Below are 14,126 nucleotides of genomic sequence, written 5' to 3'. Positions count from 1 at the left end.
ACTCCATTCTGTAATTCATATTTGAGCCTCATTAGCCTACAGGGCATAGTAGTGTGGCTAAAGTTGTAAAATATATACCGGTAAACTAGGGCAATTTAAATTAATTAATAGCCTATCCGCTTTCAAAGCAAAGCCCCTTAACTAACGATTTCTTTAATGCCCTTTCTGTTCCTAAGCAACTTTTCTAATATGAAAATAATTCACCCTGAGTTCGATGTTTGTGTTGTGCTGTTATCAGTCAATCGCTTCTTATTAAACATATTTTTTTGTAATGTAACGGTAGCTTGAAGCAGAGCTAACCATCACTTAATGCCATAACATAAACCCGCCCTTTCCAGAATGGCCTCACCCCCCTCCATGTTGCTGCTCATTACGACAACCAGAAGGTGGCCCTACTGTTGCTGGAGAAAGGTTCTTCCCCCCATGCTACTGCCAAGGTGAGATTTCCCATTCCATTCAAGAATGTTTCCTTGGAGTTCTGACAGTATAGGTGATGCTTATCTGTTTTTATCTATGAAATAATTAGTTACATTAAAATAGCATACTGTCTAACAGAAGTAGACCTTTAAGCTTTAGGGGGAAATCTCCAGGGGACTGACAGGATTTAAGAAAAGCCATTGCATGGTCCTGTTCTTGAATAATGTGCAAACCTTTGAGGATTTCACTACTGACTGATGTCCCAAAAATATCCCATGCTCCTGTGATCTGACACAAGAATCCCTGGCTGATTTCTTGCTTGCTGAAGAATATTCCTCCCTTAGGTGGAGGATTTAGACTCAGTAAAAGTAAGAAAAGAATGGTCATTTTCTGGAGAAATAGTGCATTGATATTTATTGTGAAAGAAAGCAGACATTACAAATAGATATTAATTCAAAGCAACTGGTTTTTAGAATGGATATACCCCTCTACATATTGCTGCTAAGAAGAATCAGATGCAAATAGCCACAACCCTGCTGAACTATGGAGCAGAGACCAATATTTTGACCAAACAAGGAGTGACTCCACTTCACCTGGCCTCTCAGGAAGGTCATGCTGACCTGGTGAACTTACTTTTGGAGAAAGGAGCTAATATCCACGTGGCCACAAAGGTAATGCCTTTCTGTTAATGGAAATAAACCCACGTAATGCTATCTGGAAAATGAAAGAAGGGATAGTATTGTGACACAGTTAACAGAAAAATATTGTTGTATGTTGAATATGCAGAAACAGATAAATATGTTTCTATCCCGCTAAAATCTGGATAGTAGAAGCTTTCTAAAACACTTACTTGCTTGGTTTTGGGTCCCATACTTAGGCAGTTCTCATGGCCTGGTTCTCTGCCTATAGAATAACAGAGGAGTTTTTCATGCATTTATTATGTTGGTGCTGCGATGTTGTTGGCATGACTGTGGGAGTTGGTCAGTTGTGTAGGGAGATCTGTTCTTGGAAGGTTTCGTTCATTCCTGAGAGAAAGGCCCCAAAGGATTGTGATGGACATTTGCTCATTGTCCTCATAGGATGTTCTTCAAGATGTTCTCCTGTTCAATATGTGTATGAGGCCCCTGGCCATAGCATTCAGTGCTATCAGTTCTCTCATGATATCCAACTCTACCTTTGGCATTCATCTTCTTCAGATCTACACTTGCTGCTCTTTCATGTTGGGCCATAATTGGCGATTGGCTGTGAGTGAGCTTCCTAGAATTAAATCTAGTCATGGCGGATGTGATAGACAGAATGATAGCTGGCAGTCTTTCTGACTTGTAAGTGATTAAGATTCCCTCCAGTGATGGGATTCCAGCCCCCTGGTAGCACTAGTTCACAGCCTTAGGATGTTCATGGTGAGAAGACATCTTCTCTTCAATGAAGATATAGCTACTGCCATGCATGCCTTTGTATGCCTGAGGCTTGACTGTGGTAAAAAGCTTTATGCTTGGTTGCTGCTGATACTGTTTCAGAAGGTTCAGCTGTTGCAAATACTGCTGTATCTATAATACAATAAAGGACTGTTTATATTTAATTTACAGAGTGGATTGACATCTTTACATTTGGCAGCTCAAGAAGATAAAGTGAATGTAGCAGATATCCTGATAAAACATGGGGCAAACAAAGATGCCCAGACTAAGGTATATCAGTAACTTCCAAGATGATAAAATAAATTTCCAGTGCGATATCATATTCACTACTTATTTTTTGTGGTTTTTTGGGTTGCTTTTTATTTGTAGCTGGGTTACAGTCCATTAATAGTGGCTTGTCACTATGGGAACATCAAGATGGTCAACTTTCTCCTGAAGCAGGGAGCTAACGTCAATGCAAAGACAAAGGTAAACATTTGTTCATAATTTCCTCTCCCCCTCCCCTTTGCTGCTTTGCAAACATGTGATGGTAATTTGCACTTCGTATTTTAACTGTTCCAGGGAAGTATGCTGAAAGCAGAATGTGGTTCCCATTGACTGTAGCCAGTTTGGTCAAAATTGCAATGCAGTACTCAGTAAGCCAAGCTGAGAACCATTAATAATTTGTTTGTGGACTAGGGACACATGTGCATGTATGAGAAGCAGACACAGATGATCACTCATGTGGATTTCAATTTTTGGATTATTTTGTTATAAAATGGAAGCAGAATAATGCTCCAGAGACTTGTGCTTTGATGTGATTTTTCTGAAACACATCTTGGTTCAGGCATGCCTTCATCAATGATGAATACAAGTTTTAGAGTGGTCTTGTATATAAGCCATAGCTGATAAGGAATTGTGTGCAGTTGACTGAGCAGGTCGGCAGGAAATGAATGGAACATTCTGCCCTCCTCTGCTCCTAGCATGGAAATCTCTGGACTACCAGAGGAGGGAAGCCCCTTCCTCTGAACCCAGCAAAGAAATCTAGTGGGCTGATGCAAGAATGACAGAACTCTCTGACAACCCTCTGGACAAGATAAGAAGTTCAGTTGACTTGCATGGCCTTTGTCCCACAATGCAGCCATGTGGGGGCAAGCAGTGAACCTTAACTGCAGTTTCTAACCCCTTCCCAATTCTTTCCTTTACATTCCAACTTGCTTTCAGCATAAGTGCAGTTTTTTTTTAAGTTGCATTCTGCAGCTGAAAGTTTTGAAGTCCGTCTATAGGAAAAAGAACACCTCGTTCCCATGCTTCTAAGAGGTAGATACATACTTTGAAAATCTAGCAAAAGGAAGCTGCTCTTTTAACTGAGTGAATCCATACATCTGGCTGCCAGTTAGTCTGGAAAGGGGTTGGGGTTTTGTTTTGTTTTAAAATGTCCTCTGCTCTATGGAAACATAAAAGATAAGATGCACCAATTTTGAATATACTTCTCTTTAAATTGCATCCAAGACATTCAGTTAAGTTTGGCACATGATGTGTTATTAGCAAGAAGAGTTTTATAGTTTGCTGTTTTACTGTAATAACGTCCCCCCTTTCTGAAGAATTCCATTTCAGTAGTTTACTGTGTGGCCTTAAGAATGGCTGGATTGGAAATGTTGTGGCATTGCCTCTGTCTCTAAATGTTCTGTCTCACCCAGTGTTATATTTAGCTGAAGTTGCTTTTAGAACACAAGCCTGCTTTCGGAAATATAGGCGGCATATAAGAAAAGCAAATGGAAAAATGAATTTCTAACCAAAAGTTAGTTTACTTTGAAGCCTGTGTTAGCTTTTTCTTCATGGATCTGCTATATTACACTCTGAAATCTCCAAGAAAAATAAATCAATTGGATGATCAACAAGGGTTTGTGTGATGTATTGCTCATACTTCTCTTTCAGTGACTAGCCCATAGAAAAGCATGGAGGGGAAGTTGTGAACAGTTTTAAAGAATATAAAAACTTCACAAACTTCCATGGCATCACTAGTCTTTACTTAATAACTGCTTTGTCCTATAAGCTTTGGCCCATTGATTAATTTCTCCCCACCTCCCTTTTTCCATACCTTAATATAGATCTGGTAGCTATTACTTGCCTTCAGTTATTAATGGTGAAAGAATAATTTTCTATAAAATGTATTAATAATGAAAATTGCAATATCCAAACAGATATGATTGCAAGGTTGCCAGCAGTTATGAGTTATACCTTCATTAAAATAATCTAGGGAATATGCAAATATATAGATATTGATGTTGCTGCTTTTCCCTCCCCTAAATGTGTGAACTACCACTAACTACAGAATGGGTACACTCCTCTTCATCAAGCTGCTCAGCAAGGTCACACACACATCATCAACGTTCTTCTCCAACATGGGGCCAAACCAAATGCAATCACTGCGGTAAGCATGGTATTGCCACACTGTTTCCTTCATTTCATGGTGTGGTTTTCTCTTTCTGGTTCTGTGTTTTAGGCTAATGATAATAAAGCATCCAGCATACCATCCAGCATAGGGAAAGAGTAGCGCCTAATTTATTATCTTAGATTGTTTCCTGATTGACTGTGACACAATAGTGTGTATCCGTTTCCTCAAAGAATAAGAGTATGGTGTAATTTCACTGATAACCACGTTCCCCCAGTGTGTGACTAAAGGTTAGACTCAGTGAAAGTGTAATGTCAAGACAACCTGAATACTGTATTCCATTCAAAAGAGGATGGGGCCTGATTGTTGAGATCAGTTCTGAAATCTGTTCCTTCAAAGAGTTTCAGAGGAACATGAATAGAGGCAGAGGCGCCTGCTTGCAAGGGCGATGGGGGCATGCACAATGTCATGCACCTGATGTCAGGACATCAGGAGGACCTGGGGCAGAATCAAAAACAGCATCTGCACAGCTTCAATGGTTGGTGGCTCCTCTCCTGGTGCCACCACAAGCGGGAAGCTGCTTTGACTCTCTTTCACCTCCGCAGCAGGAGGAGAAAGAGAAGGAGCTGGCCGTTGGAGCTGTGCCATGCTGTGCTTGGCTCCACGCTTCACCTCTGCTTTTTGGACATGGGGGGGGGGAAGCTCCCACACAAAAATATTTGAGGGGGCAAAAGGGGTCAGCTCCCAGGAACTGGTGCTCCTATAGGAAGGTGTGTAACTTCAGAAGGTGGTTCACATTGGAAACCGTGGCTTCTCAGGTTAAGAATGACCACTTATCTGATCAGAAGGTGGGCGGCAGTTGTGGCCCGGCGCAGCTGTCCCACAAACCCCCAGAGGGCAAATTGGCTTTCTATGTAGCCTGACTAGAACTGAGATGAAACAGTGCCCTGTTCACGCAGTCATTTCTCACATAGAATAGAAAAGCTTTCTCTTTGCGGGGAGGTTAGTGTTGCATCAAATTAAGTGTCATCCCACTACATTTTCCAGTCACCCTCCTTATTGCAAAAAAATCCAATCTTTAGGGGAAACTGGTTGATGTGCAAGATTTGTCAGTCAACAATAATGGCACAACCCGAATTTGTTAATGTATGATTAAATTTTAGCTGAAAATAGCAACAGTCTAGAAGCTCCTCCAGCCAAAAATCAACATATGAAAAATCAAAATTTGGTGCTGAAACTGCACTGGGTGTGTGTGTGTAAGTATTCTCAGATGGCAAGAGTTTGCACAGTTTAGATTTTCCTAGGAAATATTTCTCATTCTCCCTGAAAATACTACTTAACCCCTGAAAACTGAAATTGAAGGACATTTGGTACAGCCCCAAACATAACACAAATTAGTGGTGCTACTTTTGGATTAAATATATTTTGTTCACCCAAATAGAAATTGAGGCATATAATTGCTGAATATTCTATCCCCCCAGTCTAGGGATAGCCAATGTGGTTTCCTTCAAATGCTGTTGGACTACAATTCCCACCAGAGATTAAGGGAGCTGTAGTTCAACAACATCTGGATGGCATCCTGTTGGCAGTGGCATTTGTATATTGAATTTTAAATACAGTCTCTGATTTGTTTTGCCTTGTCTAGGTTTTTCCCCCTGTTGCACCATTTGCATGAATCATCTCATCTTTCTATTTTTCAAGTGGAGCCTCTTAAGCTATTTATTAATCAAGTTATTCTCAATTAAAAACATGTTTGGTAAAATTAATCAGGAGTTTCAGCAAAGCCAGATTTTATAAAGTGTAATATAGAAAGTTGTGGGTTAAACCATTAAAAGCAGTAGATTTTTATTAAGTGTAACAGGCAGACGTTCTGTGTGTTTTGTTACCATGGCAATTGGGGCTGTAGTCTGAGCAAAGTTGCAAAGAGAGATTCAGATTTAACAGTAAAGCACACTGATTTTCCTAAGCGAATGCCTTGTTTTGGATGGAAATGCTGGCTCATTCAGTGCAGGGTGTGATCTCATTGGTTCATATCATAATCCTCCCTCTCCTTCTCCTTCTCTCCCTCTTTTCTCCTTTCAGAATGGCAACACTGCTTTAGCAATTGCTAAGCGTCTGGGATATATCTCAGTGGTTGATACATTGAAGGTTGTAACCGAGGAAGTGATTACCACCACAACTGTGAGTATCACCAGCCTTATCTTCCATTCTTTATTCAAAGGGGCATTTCTGTTCTTAGTTATTTTTGATTCTGTTTTTCCTTTCTTATTTTATCGTTTTAGAAGTATAATTGAAATGTAGCAATTATTTTTCAGTTTTTGTAGACAGTACCCATGGACATCTAGCTGTGGAAATGTAGATTTATTTATACATACCATAAAATATATTAAGATGGTATTGTGTAGCTTGTATGCCTTGCATCTCCAAAAGATCCAATTGGATGCCATGCCAAGTCCTCATTTTGAGTTCCATGTTCTTGGCTATTTCTTTTTTTTCTGCCCTTTCTGATGCTGCAGAATGAGACTTAAACACTGTAAATGAGTGAAGGTGCCTGCTGCTCACCACTCTATTTGCTTGTTGATAAACTTGGTGCTACTTTATCATTTTTGTCCACAAGTTACTTACGGCAGAATCCTTGAGTTTAAACCCTGCTGCTATTTGGTGAAGTTCGTGAGACTAAAATATTTAAAATTGTCTTGCTTAACTGAGTTGAACATACCCCAAATTACCATGATGTAAAACTGTGAGTCATATTCATCTGCTTTAACTTTGAACAGGAAAATTCACTCTCACGTCAGGCTTAATGGGTCTTGGTTGAATTCAAATTAGCTATAATGCCATACTCTGGTTATGTTTACAAGATACTTTATTATTTATTTATTTATTTATTTATTTATTTATTTATTTATGTCCTTCCTCACCCTTGACCTCAGGGCAGGTAACAATATATATCATAATAATGCACATGAGGAACAGATAGAACCAATTAAAATGCATAAACCACACAAATACTACAGACAGGTCCATAAAATCTCCAAACAGCAGAGCTTTTTGCTGACTACAAAAGTATAACAGCATAGGCACCAGCCAAATGGCCACAGAGAGGGTTTGCTATATTTGAGATGCCACTACTGAGAGGGTCTGTTCTCATGCTACCAGCCTTGGATGTGGGAAATCAGAAAGAGAATTTCATTCAGATCTTAAGAGGCGGGACAATTCCAGGTGAAGTACACCTTCAGGTACTGGAATCCTGAGTCTTGGAGGGCCTATATAGTGAATTGCGCTTCCATCTTTTGCCTGCTTAGAACTGACACACCTAGAAGAAGAAGAGTTTGGATTTGATATCCCGCTTTATCACTACCCGAAGGAGTCTCAAAGCGGCTAACATTCTCCTTTCCCTTCCTCCCCCACAACAAACACTCTGTGAGGTGAGTGGGGCTGAGAGACTTCAAAGAAGTGTGACTGGCCCAAGGTCACCCAGCAGCTGCATGTGGAAGAGCGGAGACGCGAACCTGGTTCACCAGATTACGAGACTACCGCTCTTAACCACTACAGCACACTGGCTCTCAACACTATCCCATGAAGTACATATGCATACATTGCTAATTGAGTGTTTTCTGCACCTTTTGTCTCTGCTTGTCTGTGGTTCACTTATCTAAAAGAAAATGAGATACCTTTCTAGTGTATTATAGAGACCAAGCAGAAAATCAGTAAACCTGAGATTTGGGTGTGTATCATTTTACAAAGGACCCCTAGTGTACAAATGGCACAAGAAGTGTAGTAGCTGCAAGGGAAATTAGTATGAGGCATGTTCAAAGCCAGGCTTTTTGCCATGAGTGCACACTGAGAGTGCATGCACCCTACTGACAACTAGAGGGCTGTTCCCTAAGCAACATTCCTTGTCCTATTCATAGAAGGACACGTCTCCTAACTTCTTGACTACAGTATGCATAGTGGGCATCTATTGTTATATATTTATTTAGAACCTTTGTAACTCATTTTTTATTTTGTACTTTGATATACTGATGAATAGTTCATTTAACTTTTTTTACATTGATCCGATGTCCATTTCCAGAGCATGCGGGGACCTTACACCTTTTGTGCATTTGTGTAATGTCAACCTGTAATGGCATACATGGTTCTCCCCCTCCTCATTTAATCCTCTACCCTCCGAGGTAGGTTAGACTGAGAGGCAGTGACTGACCCATTATGGAGTGGGGATTTGAACCCTGGTCTCTCAGATCCTATTCCGACATTCTAACCCCAATCCCATGCAAGGGACTCAAGAACATAAACATCAGAGTAGTACATAGATTCCAGCAATTCCCATTAAACTGAGGACTGGTTCTGGAACTGGAACAATGTCCAGATGTGTGAGTGAAAGCAATTTTGTTTTTGCAATGCAGGATTACAGTAAGTCTCAGATGTTATGTTCTGATAAAGATAGAATCAAAATGGTTTGTTGGGAATTATAAATAGAGTGAGCTATGGGTTATTAATGAGATGTAGGCAGTAGGATGACTTGAACTGGGCAAGGCAAAAACCCAAACAAACTGCAAAAGAAGAATGACTCTCTATATCTGTTCATAAGACTCAGTCACTTCATACTCACAAAAAATACATTAATGATCACTGTGATAACTGCAACTGCTGGTAGTAGTATTGCAGAGTACTGTTCTGTGCCAATCTCCTCACCCCTCCCTCCCTCCTTCCCTGTAAACAGCAACAACACACCTGCCAGGATGCTATGGTTGCCCTTCCACCCCACTGGGCAAGTTGCTATTGACTACTATTAAAGAGCCTATTTTAAGAAAATAAATATGGTAACACCCTCTAGGAGAGGCTAGTTCTGAAGTTAGGAGGGAAATCCAATGAAAAATAAATCTCAAACCAGCAATGGCAGTAGAAGAAATACGTGGTGCAGATAACTGGATAGGCTGCCATCTTTATGAAGCATCCACAAATCCCTGTGATTGTAAAGTTTACATGGTGAATGTATACCACCATGAACAAATTTGTTATCCCCACTGTTTTGAGGAGGAAAGGTTAAAAAATTTCATCCTGATCCCCAAACCCCAAATACACCTCCAAGTGGAACTCCATCATGTAGTTAGTAGGACAGTCCACACGGCTTCTGACAGTGCCAGATAATCTTTCTCTGCATTCAACCAGCAATGGTAAGAGAACAGCTCAGATATTGTCTGAGCTTGAGTATTCATATTATTGCCCAGGCCCTTTTCCATTTGAGAACAGAAGGTCCATTTCATCTTTGCTTTTACTCAGAAAAACCCAGAAAACTCAAACATGCTACTTCCCACTATACCGCACATCACTTTGCAAGTAAGCATTTTACTTTCTTTCTGCTTTTAGGCAGTATCATTCCATCAGCAGGCTTTCCTTCTTTGAATGTAGTTGCTAACTCATTTCTTTGCTGCTGAAAAGAGAGATGTTGGAAACATATGCCCCGCAGTGTGCATTTAATCTATCTCGGCAGGCTTTGATTTCCTGCTGTTGTTTGACCTTTCTAATGAAGAAAAAACTTATTGGTTTTACAAAAGAAAAGCCATGTGACTTTTAAGCATTGTTGAGCTGTTGAGCAGAACCTTTGGGAAGAATGATGGGCTGTGCCTGCTGCCGATTGCTGCTCACCTGGCCCATAGTTCTGTAAAAGGATATTGTTCCCTTTAATTATTTGGATAGCTACTGGTTTTTTGTTTTTTTGTTTTTTTTGAGGGGGTGTGTGATAGTATGCAGTCCCAAGGACAGGGGTATTTTTCCTCAGTCTCTTTATGAGTTTGTGGGTTTGAGTTACAGCAGTAGGGCTATTGCCCACAAGAACAACATTATGTGATTTGGGGAAAGTGTTTGTTATAGTATGGAAGTGCTTCTAGGTATTCTTATTTCATCAATTTCCTCTCAAGATGCTGGGCTCTCTGCATTTAATACATTGAGTAGGGATAATGGTTACTGAAGCAGTTTGTCTGCCAGGGTGATCACACCCTGTAATAATGGTTTTTTTAAGCTGCTGTTTCATTAGTATTGTTGTATAGTTTATAAGTACTTATAATTGTTGATTTGTTAAAGATTGTATATGATTTGGTAAGGCCAACTTTTATTTGGCCCAGGTATTGTAATTGTGATGTTTTGCACTGATGTTCTGTTATGTTTATTGCTGCCGTAGTTACTGTTTGTAAGCTGCTTTGAGATTCAGCTGAAGCATATAAGTGCAATAAATTGAATCAGTAATGCATGTAAAGGAAAAAAGAAGAATCACTAGTCTCTTAAATCAGTTAATATTAAAAACATTAACACTGGGTATCAGTTTGTATTTTCACTCCTCGTGTCTTCACTACAAGAGAGTAATTTGAGGCCTGTTTTCCACACCCAAATGAATTGGTCCTTATATTGGATGCCATCATGATTCAACATGATTCATGTTTGGCTGTGATGAGAACGTTGATATTTATAGAACATTTATATTAAAGAAATACAGAAAACCAACAATATGCTCTGGTTTTGAGCACATTGGGCAGTGGACAGGATATTTGTATGTTAATGATTTTTTTGTTTTTGTTTTTGTTTTGTTACCTTTCAAATAAATATGCTCATTTTAAATGGATTTATTTTAATTTGATGTGTATAATTCTAATAATTATTATTATTATTATTATTATTATTATTATTATTATTATTATTTCCATAGAGCAATGTGTGTGTATGTGTGCACACTGCTTACCTAGGGGGGACATTGCTACACTGCCCTCCTCTGGTGCTGTCTATGTCAGTTGTTGTCTAGTCTATCCCTTAAGATTTCTCACAGTCATATTAGTTTTTCACCTTTTAAATCTTGGTTTCAGTTTTAAATGATGAACTACACTTTTAAGAGATTTTTGTTGAAAACCTATTTATTTTTATATGTTATATTCAACTAAATTATGCTCAGAATAGACCCATGAAAATTTCTGGATTAAGTTATTCAGTTCAACTGATTTTGATGGGTCTGCCATGGGTATGACTTGGCCAAATACAACTCTCATATGCTTCCCTCTAATACTTTCTTCTGGTAATGTCTCAACGTTCAACTCAACTTATTTTGTCTTTCCATAAGCTAATATGGCTGGTTTACTTAGCAAGAATTAAATAGGAATCTGTATGCTTAAATAAAAAAACAGAATTATTCTGAATTTTTACAAAATGTAATTTTACAAGCTTTAAGAAACAAATACATGAATAAAATGCCAATAGAAATATACTGGTAAAACATGAGAAAGTAATAAAGTTACTATTTTAGTGCAGGTTCATGGACATGTTGCTCAGAATTCGCATCTTTTTTCAATCTGAATATTTTGCATCGTTCAAAGCTTCATTTCTAAGGGCTTTTACAGCTTTAACAAGTTCCATATGCATCCTTTTACTTCTTTCTGTAGACGTTACCTAATGTATTTTTAGAACTCATCCTGCCTCAAAAGGGTTGAATATGTTTTGCATGTATATCAATTAACAATTAACAAATCAATTAACAAATCTGCTAAAAGCATTTTAAAATGCAAAACCAGTTGCTAAAGGAAACTGCTCTTCATTACATCTTCATTACATCACATGACCAAGTTTTCTTCAGCAATAAAAGGAAATGACATCTTTTGTGGAGGGGGAAAAACCATGAGAACTACAGAACGTGATTCAAATGTCAGAGTGAGACTGAAATGTGAATTAACTGAAAAATACTATGATAAATGTGTATAAGCCTGAGTGTGTGTATGTATGTATATATATATATATATATATATATATATATGCTTTCGTAGATTTTCACGGGTACAGGAATGCAGGTTTTGGTGTCCTCAAACTTTGTTTGAAAACTTTTTTTGAAAACCCAAACTTTGGCTCAGATATGTTGACGACACCTTTGTAATTTGGCCACACGGGAAGGAAAAACTGGATAGCTTCCTCACACATCTCAACAACTTACACCCCAAAATACAATTCACTATGGAAATAGAAGCCAACAACCAACTTCCCTTCCTTGACGTCCTAATCTACAAAAAACCTGATGGCTCCCTAGGACACACTATCTACCGGAAAAAAACACACACCAACCGCTACTTACATGCACAATCACACCACCACCCTGCACAAATAAACTCCGTAGCCAAGACTCTCATCTCCAGAACCAAACGCCTGGCGGACAAAGACCACTTGACAACTGAGTTACAGAATCTCTCAAATGTGTTAATTGCCAATGGATACCAGCAAAACAGGATTACGAAGCTAATCCAAAAGGAAACACCCCCCAAAAACCAAGACACAGAAGAAAACAATGGCATGGCCCTCCTTCCTTATATCAAGGGCACTACAGATAAAATTAGCAAAATCCTCCATAAACACAATATCAAAACAGCCTTTTGCACCAACCAAAAAATAGCCAATATCCTCAGAAACCCCAAGGATAAAATCCAGTTGGAAAACCAAGGGATCTATGAAATACCCTGCAAAGTCTGCCCAGCCACGTACATTGGACAAACAAACAGACGAATAAATGCACGTATCGCAGAACACAAGAATGCCGTCAAAAAAGAAGAAAAAACTTCCTCTCTTTTCCAACACATGAAAGAAACAGGACACGAAATTAATTTTGCAGATTCCAAATTGCTCTTTAACACGGAACATCACCACAAGAGAATAATCATGGAAGCCATCGAGATAGAGAAACACCCTCACAACATGAACAAGCGTGACGACACATCCCGCTTGCCAGACATCTGGAAATTAGCCCTCCCCACAAAAACTGACACCAGATCCAGAGGCACACAGAACGCCAACACCAATCAACCACACCAGACCCAAACCCAGACCCTCTCCACAGATGAATTACAGACACCATCCAGTAGCCAATCCATGGTGGCACCTCCGGATGCTGCACCCCCCTGCAATCCCTACACAGACCTGGCTGACACAAGCCACAAAACCACAGCTCGCCCCTATACACGAAGCCAAGCCAGAGCACAACAAAGTACAGTACAGCCATCTTCTCAGGAAAACTCTTCACAAAGTTCAAGAGGTCAAGACACAAAGACTTTAACAACTAATCCACACCTAATGACCCACCTAAGTGGTACTCAGGATATCACTCAAGAAATCACTCAAGATATCTCTCAAGTAATTAAGGAACAAAAGAAGAAAAGGCACACTAGCCTGGGAACTTCCTCTCTGCCCAGAACATTGGAGGCTATACACCACACCCCCTCTACAGTATTTATAGGAACTCAAACACTGAGATCCAGCTCTGTTCCAGTAACAAGAAGCCGAAAGCACCAGCCTGAAGATGACGAGTGAGACCTCGTCGAAACGTCGCCTAGACACCCCAACTTTTACACGGGAAGACACCCGAGGACACCAAAACCTGCATATATATATATATATATATATATATATCAGTGTGTTTGTTTGTTTTCCCCACTATTTAACCTGTTTATTGATGTCTCTTTCTCTCTCTCTTTTCCAGACTGTAACTGAGAAACACAAGCTCAATGTACCTGAAACTATGACTGAAGTCTTGGATGTGTCTGATGAGGAAGGTAAGCTGACCACAAACCACATAAGCCAGACTGGTTATAATATATACTGAACTTTGCATTTAAGAAACTATCACATTACTTAAAGTGGCTAATTCAAAAGATTGAAAAAAAACCATAAGCTAAAAAACAAATGTACAGATGCTTGTTAATTAATTAATTTATTTATTAAAAAGATAAGTTAGCATCAAATATAAGAGACATTAAAGATTTGTGATTAGATGAAGGTGGGCCATAGCTAAGTGATAATGTATGTGGTTTGATTGCAAAAGGTTCCAGATTCAATCCTTGGCATCTTCAGGTAGAATTAGGAAACAGTCCTGTGGAAAACATTGAGGAGTCTTGGCC

The 14,126-nt window shown here is 39.2% G+C and overlaps 1 protein-coding gene across 30 annotated transcripts in view; it reads left to right on the top strand.

Annotated features, from left to right (window-relative positions):
* Window positions 1-14,126, top strand: part of ANK2 (ankyrin 2) — a gene marked incomplete at its 3' end in the record, with an annotated part of 330,684 nt that overhangs the window by 254,851 nt on the left and 61,707 nt on the right. For all 30 annotated transcript variants that reach the window (XM_081876550.1, XM_081876558.1, XM_081876549.1 and 27 more), the window contains 7 exons: window positions 339-437; window positions 891-1,088; window positions 2,004-2,102; window positions 2,202-2,300; window positions 4,147-4,245; window positions 6,289-6,387; window positions 13,709-13,781. In XM_081876550.1, the coding sequence (XP_081732676.1) occupies window positions 339-437; window positions 891-1,088; window positions 2,004-2,102; window positions 2,202-2,300; window positions 4,147-4,245; window positions 6,289-6,387; window positions 13,709-13,781 (766 nt within the window). The remainder of the gene's footprint in view (window positions 1-338; window positions 438-890; window positions 1,089-2,003; window positions 2,103-2,201; window positions 2,301-4,146; window positions 4,246-6,288; window positions 6,388-13,708; window positions 13,782-14,126) is intronic.

This window comes from Podarcis erhardii, assembly GCF_964252035.2.
Source record: "Podarcis erhardii genome assembly, chromosome: 9".
Taxonomy (NCBI): Eukaryota; Metazoa; Chordata; class Lepidosauria; order Squamata; family Lacertidae; genus Podarcis; species Podarcis erhardii.
This window is presented reverse-complemented; position numbering and strand designations above follow the sequence as displayed.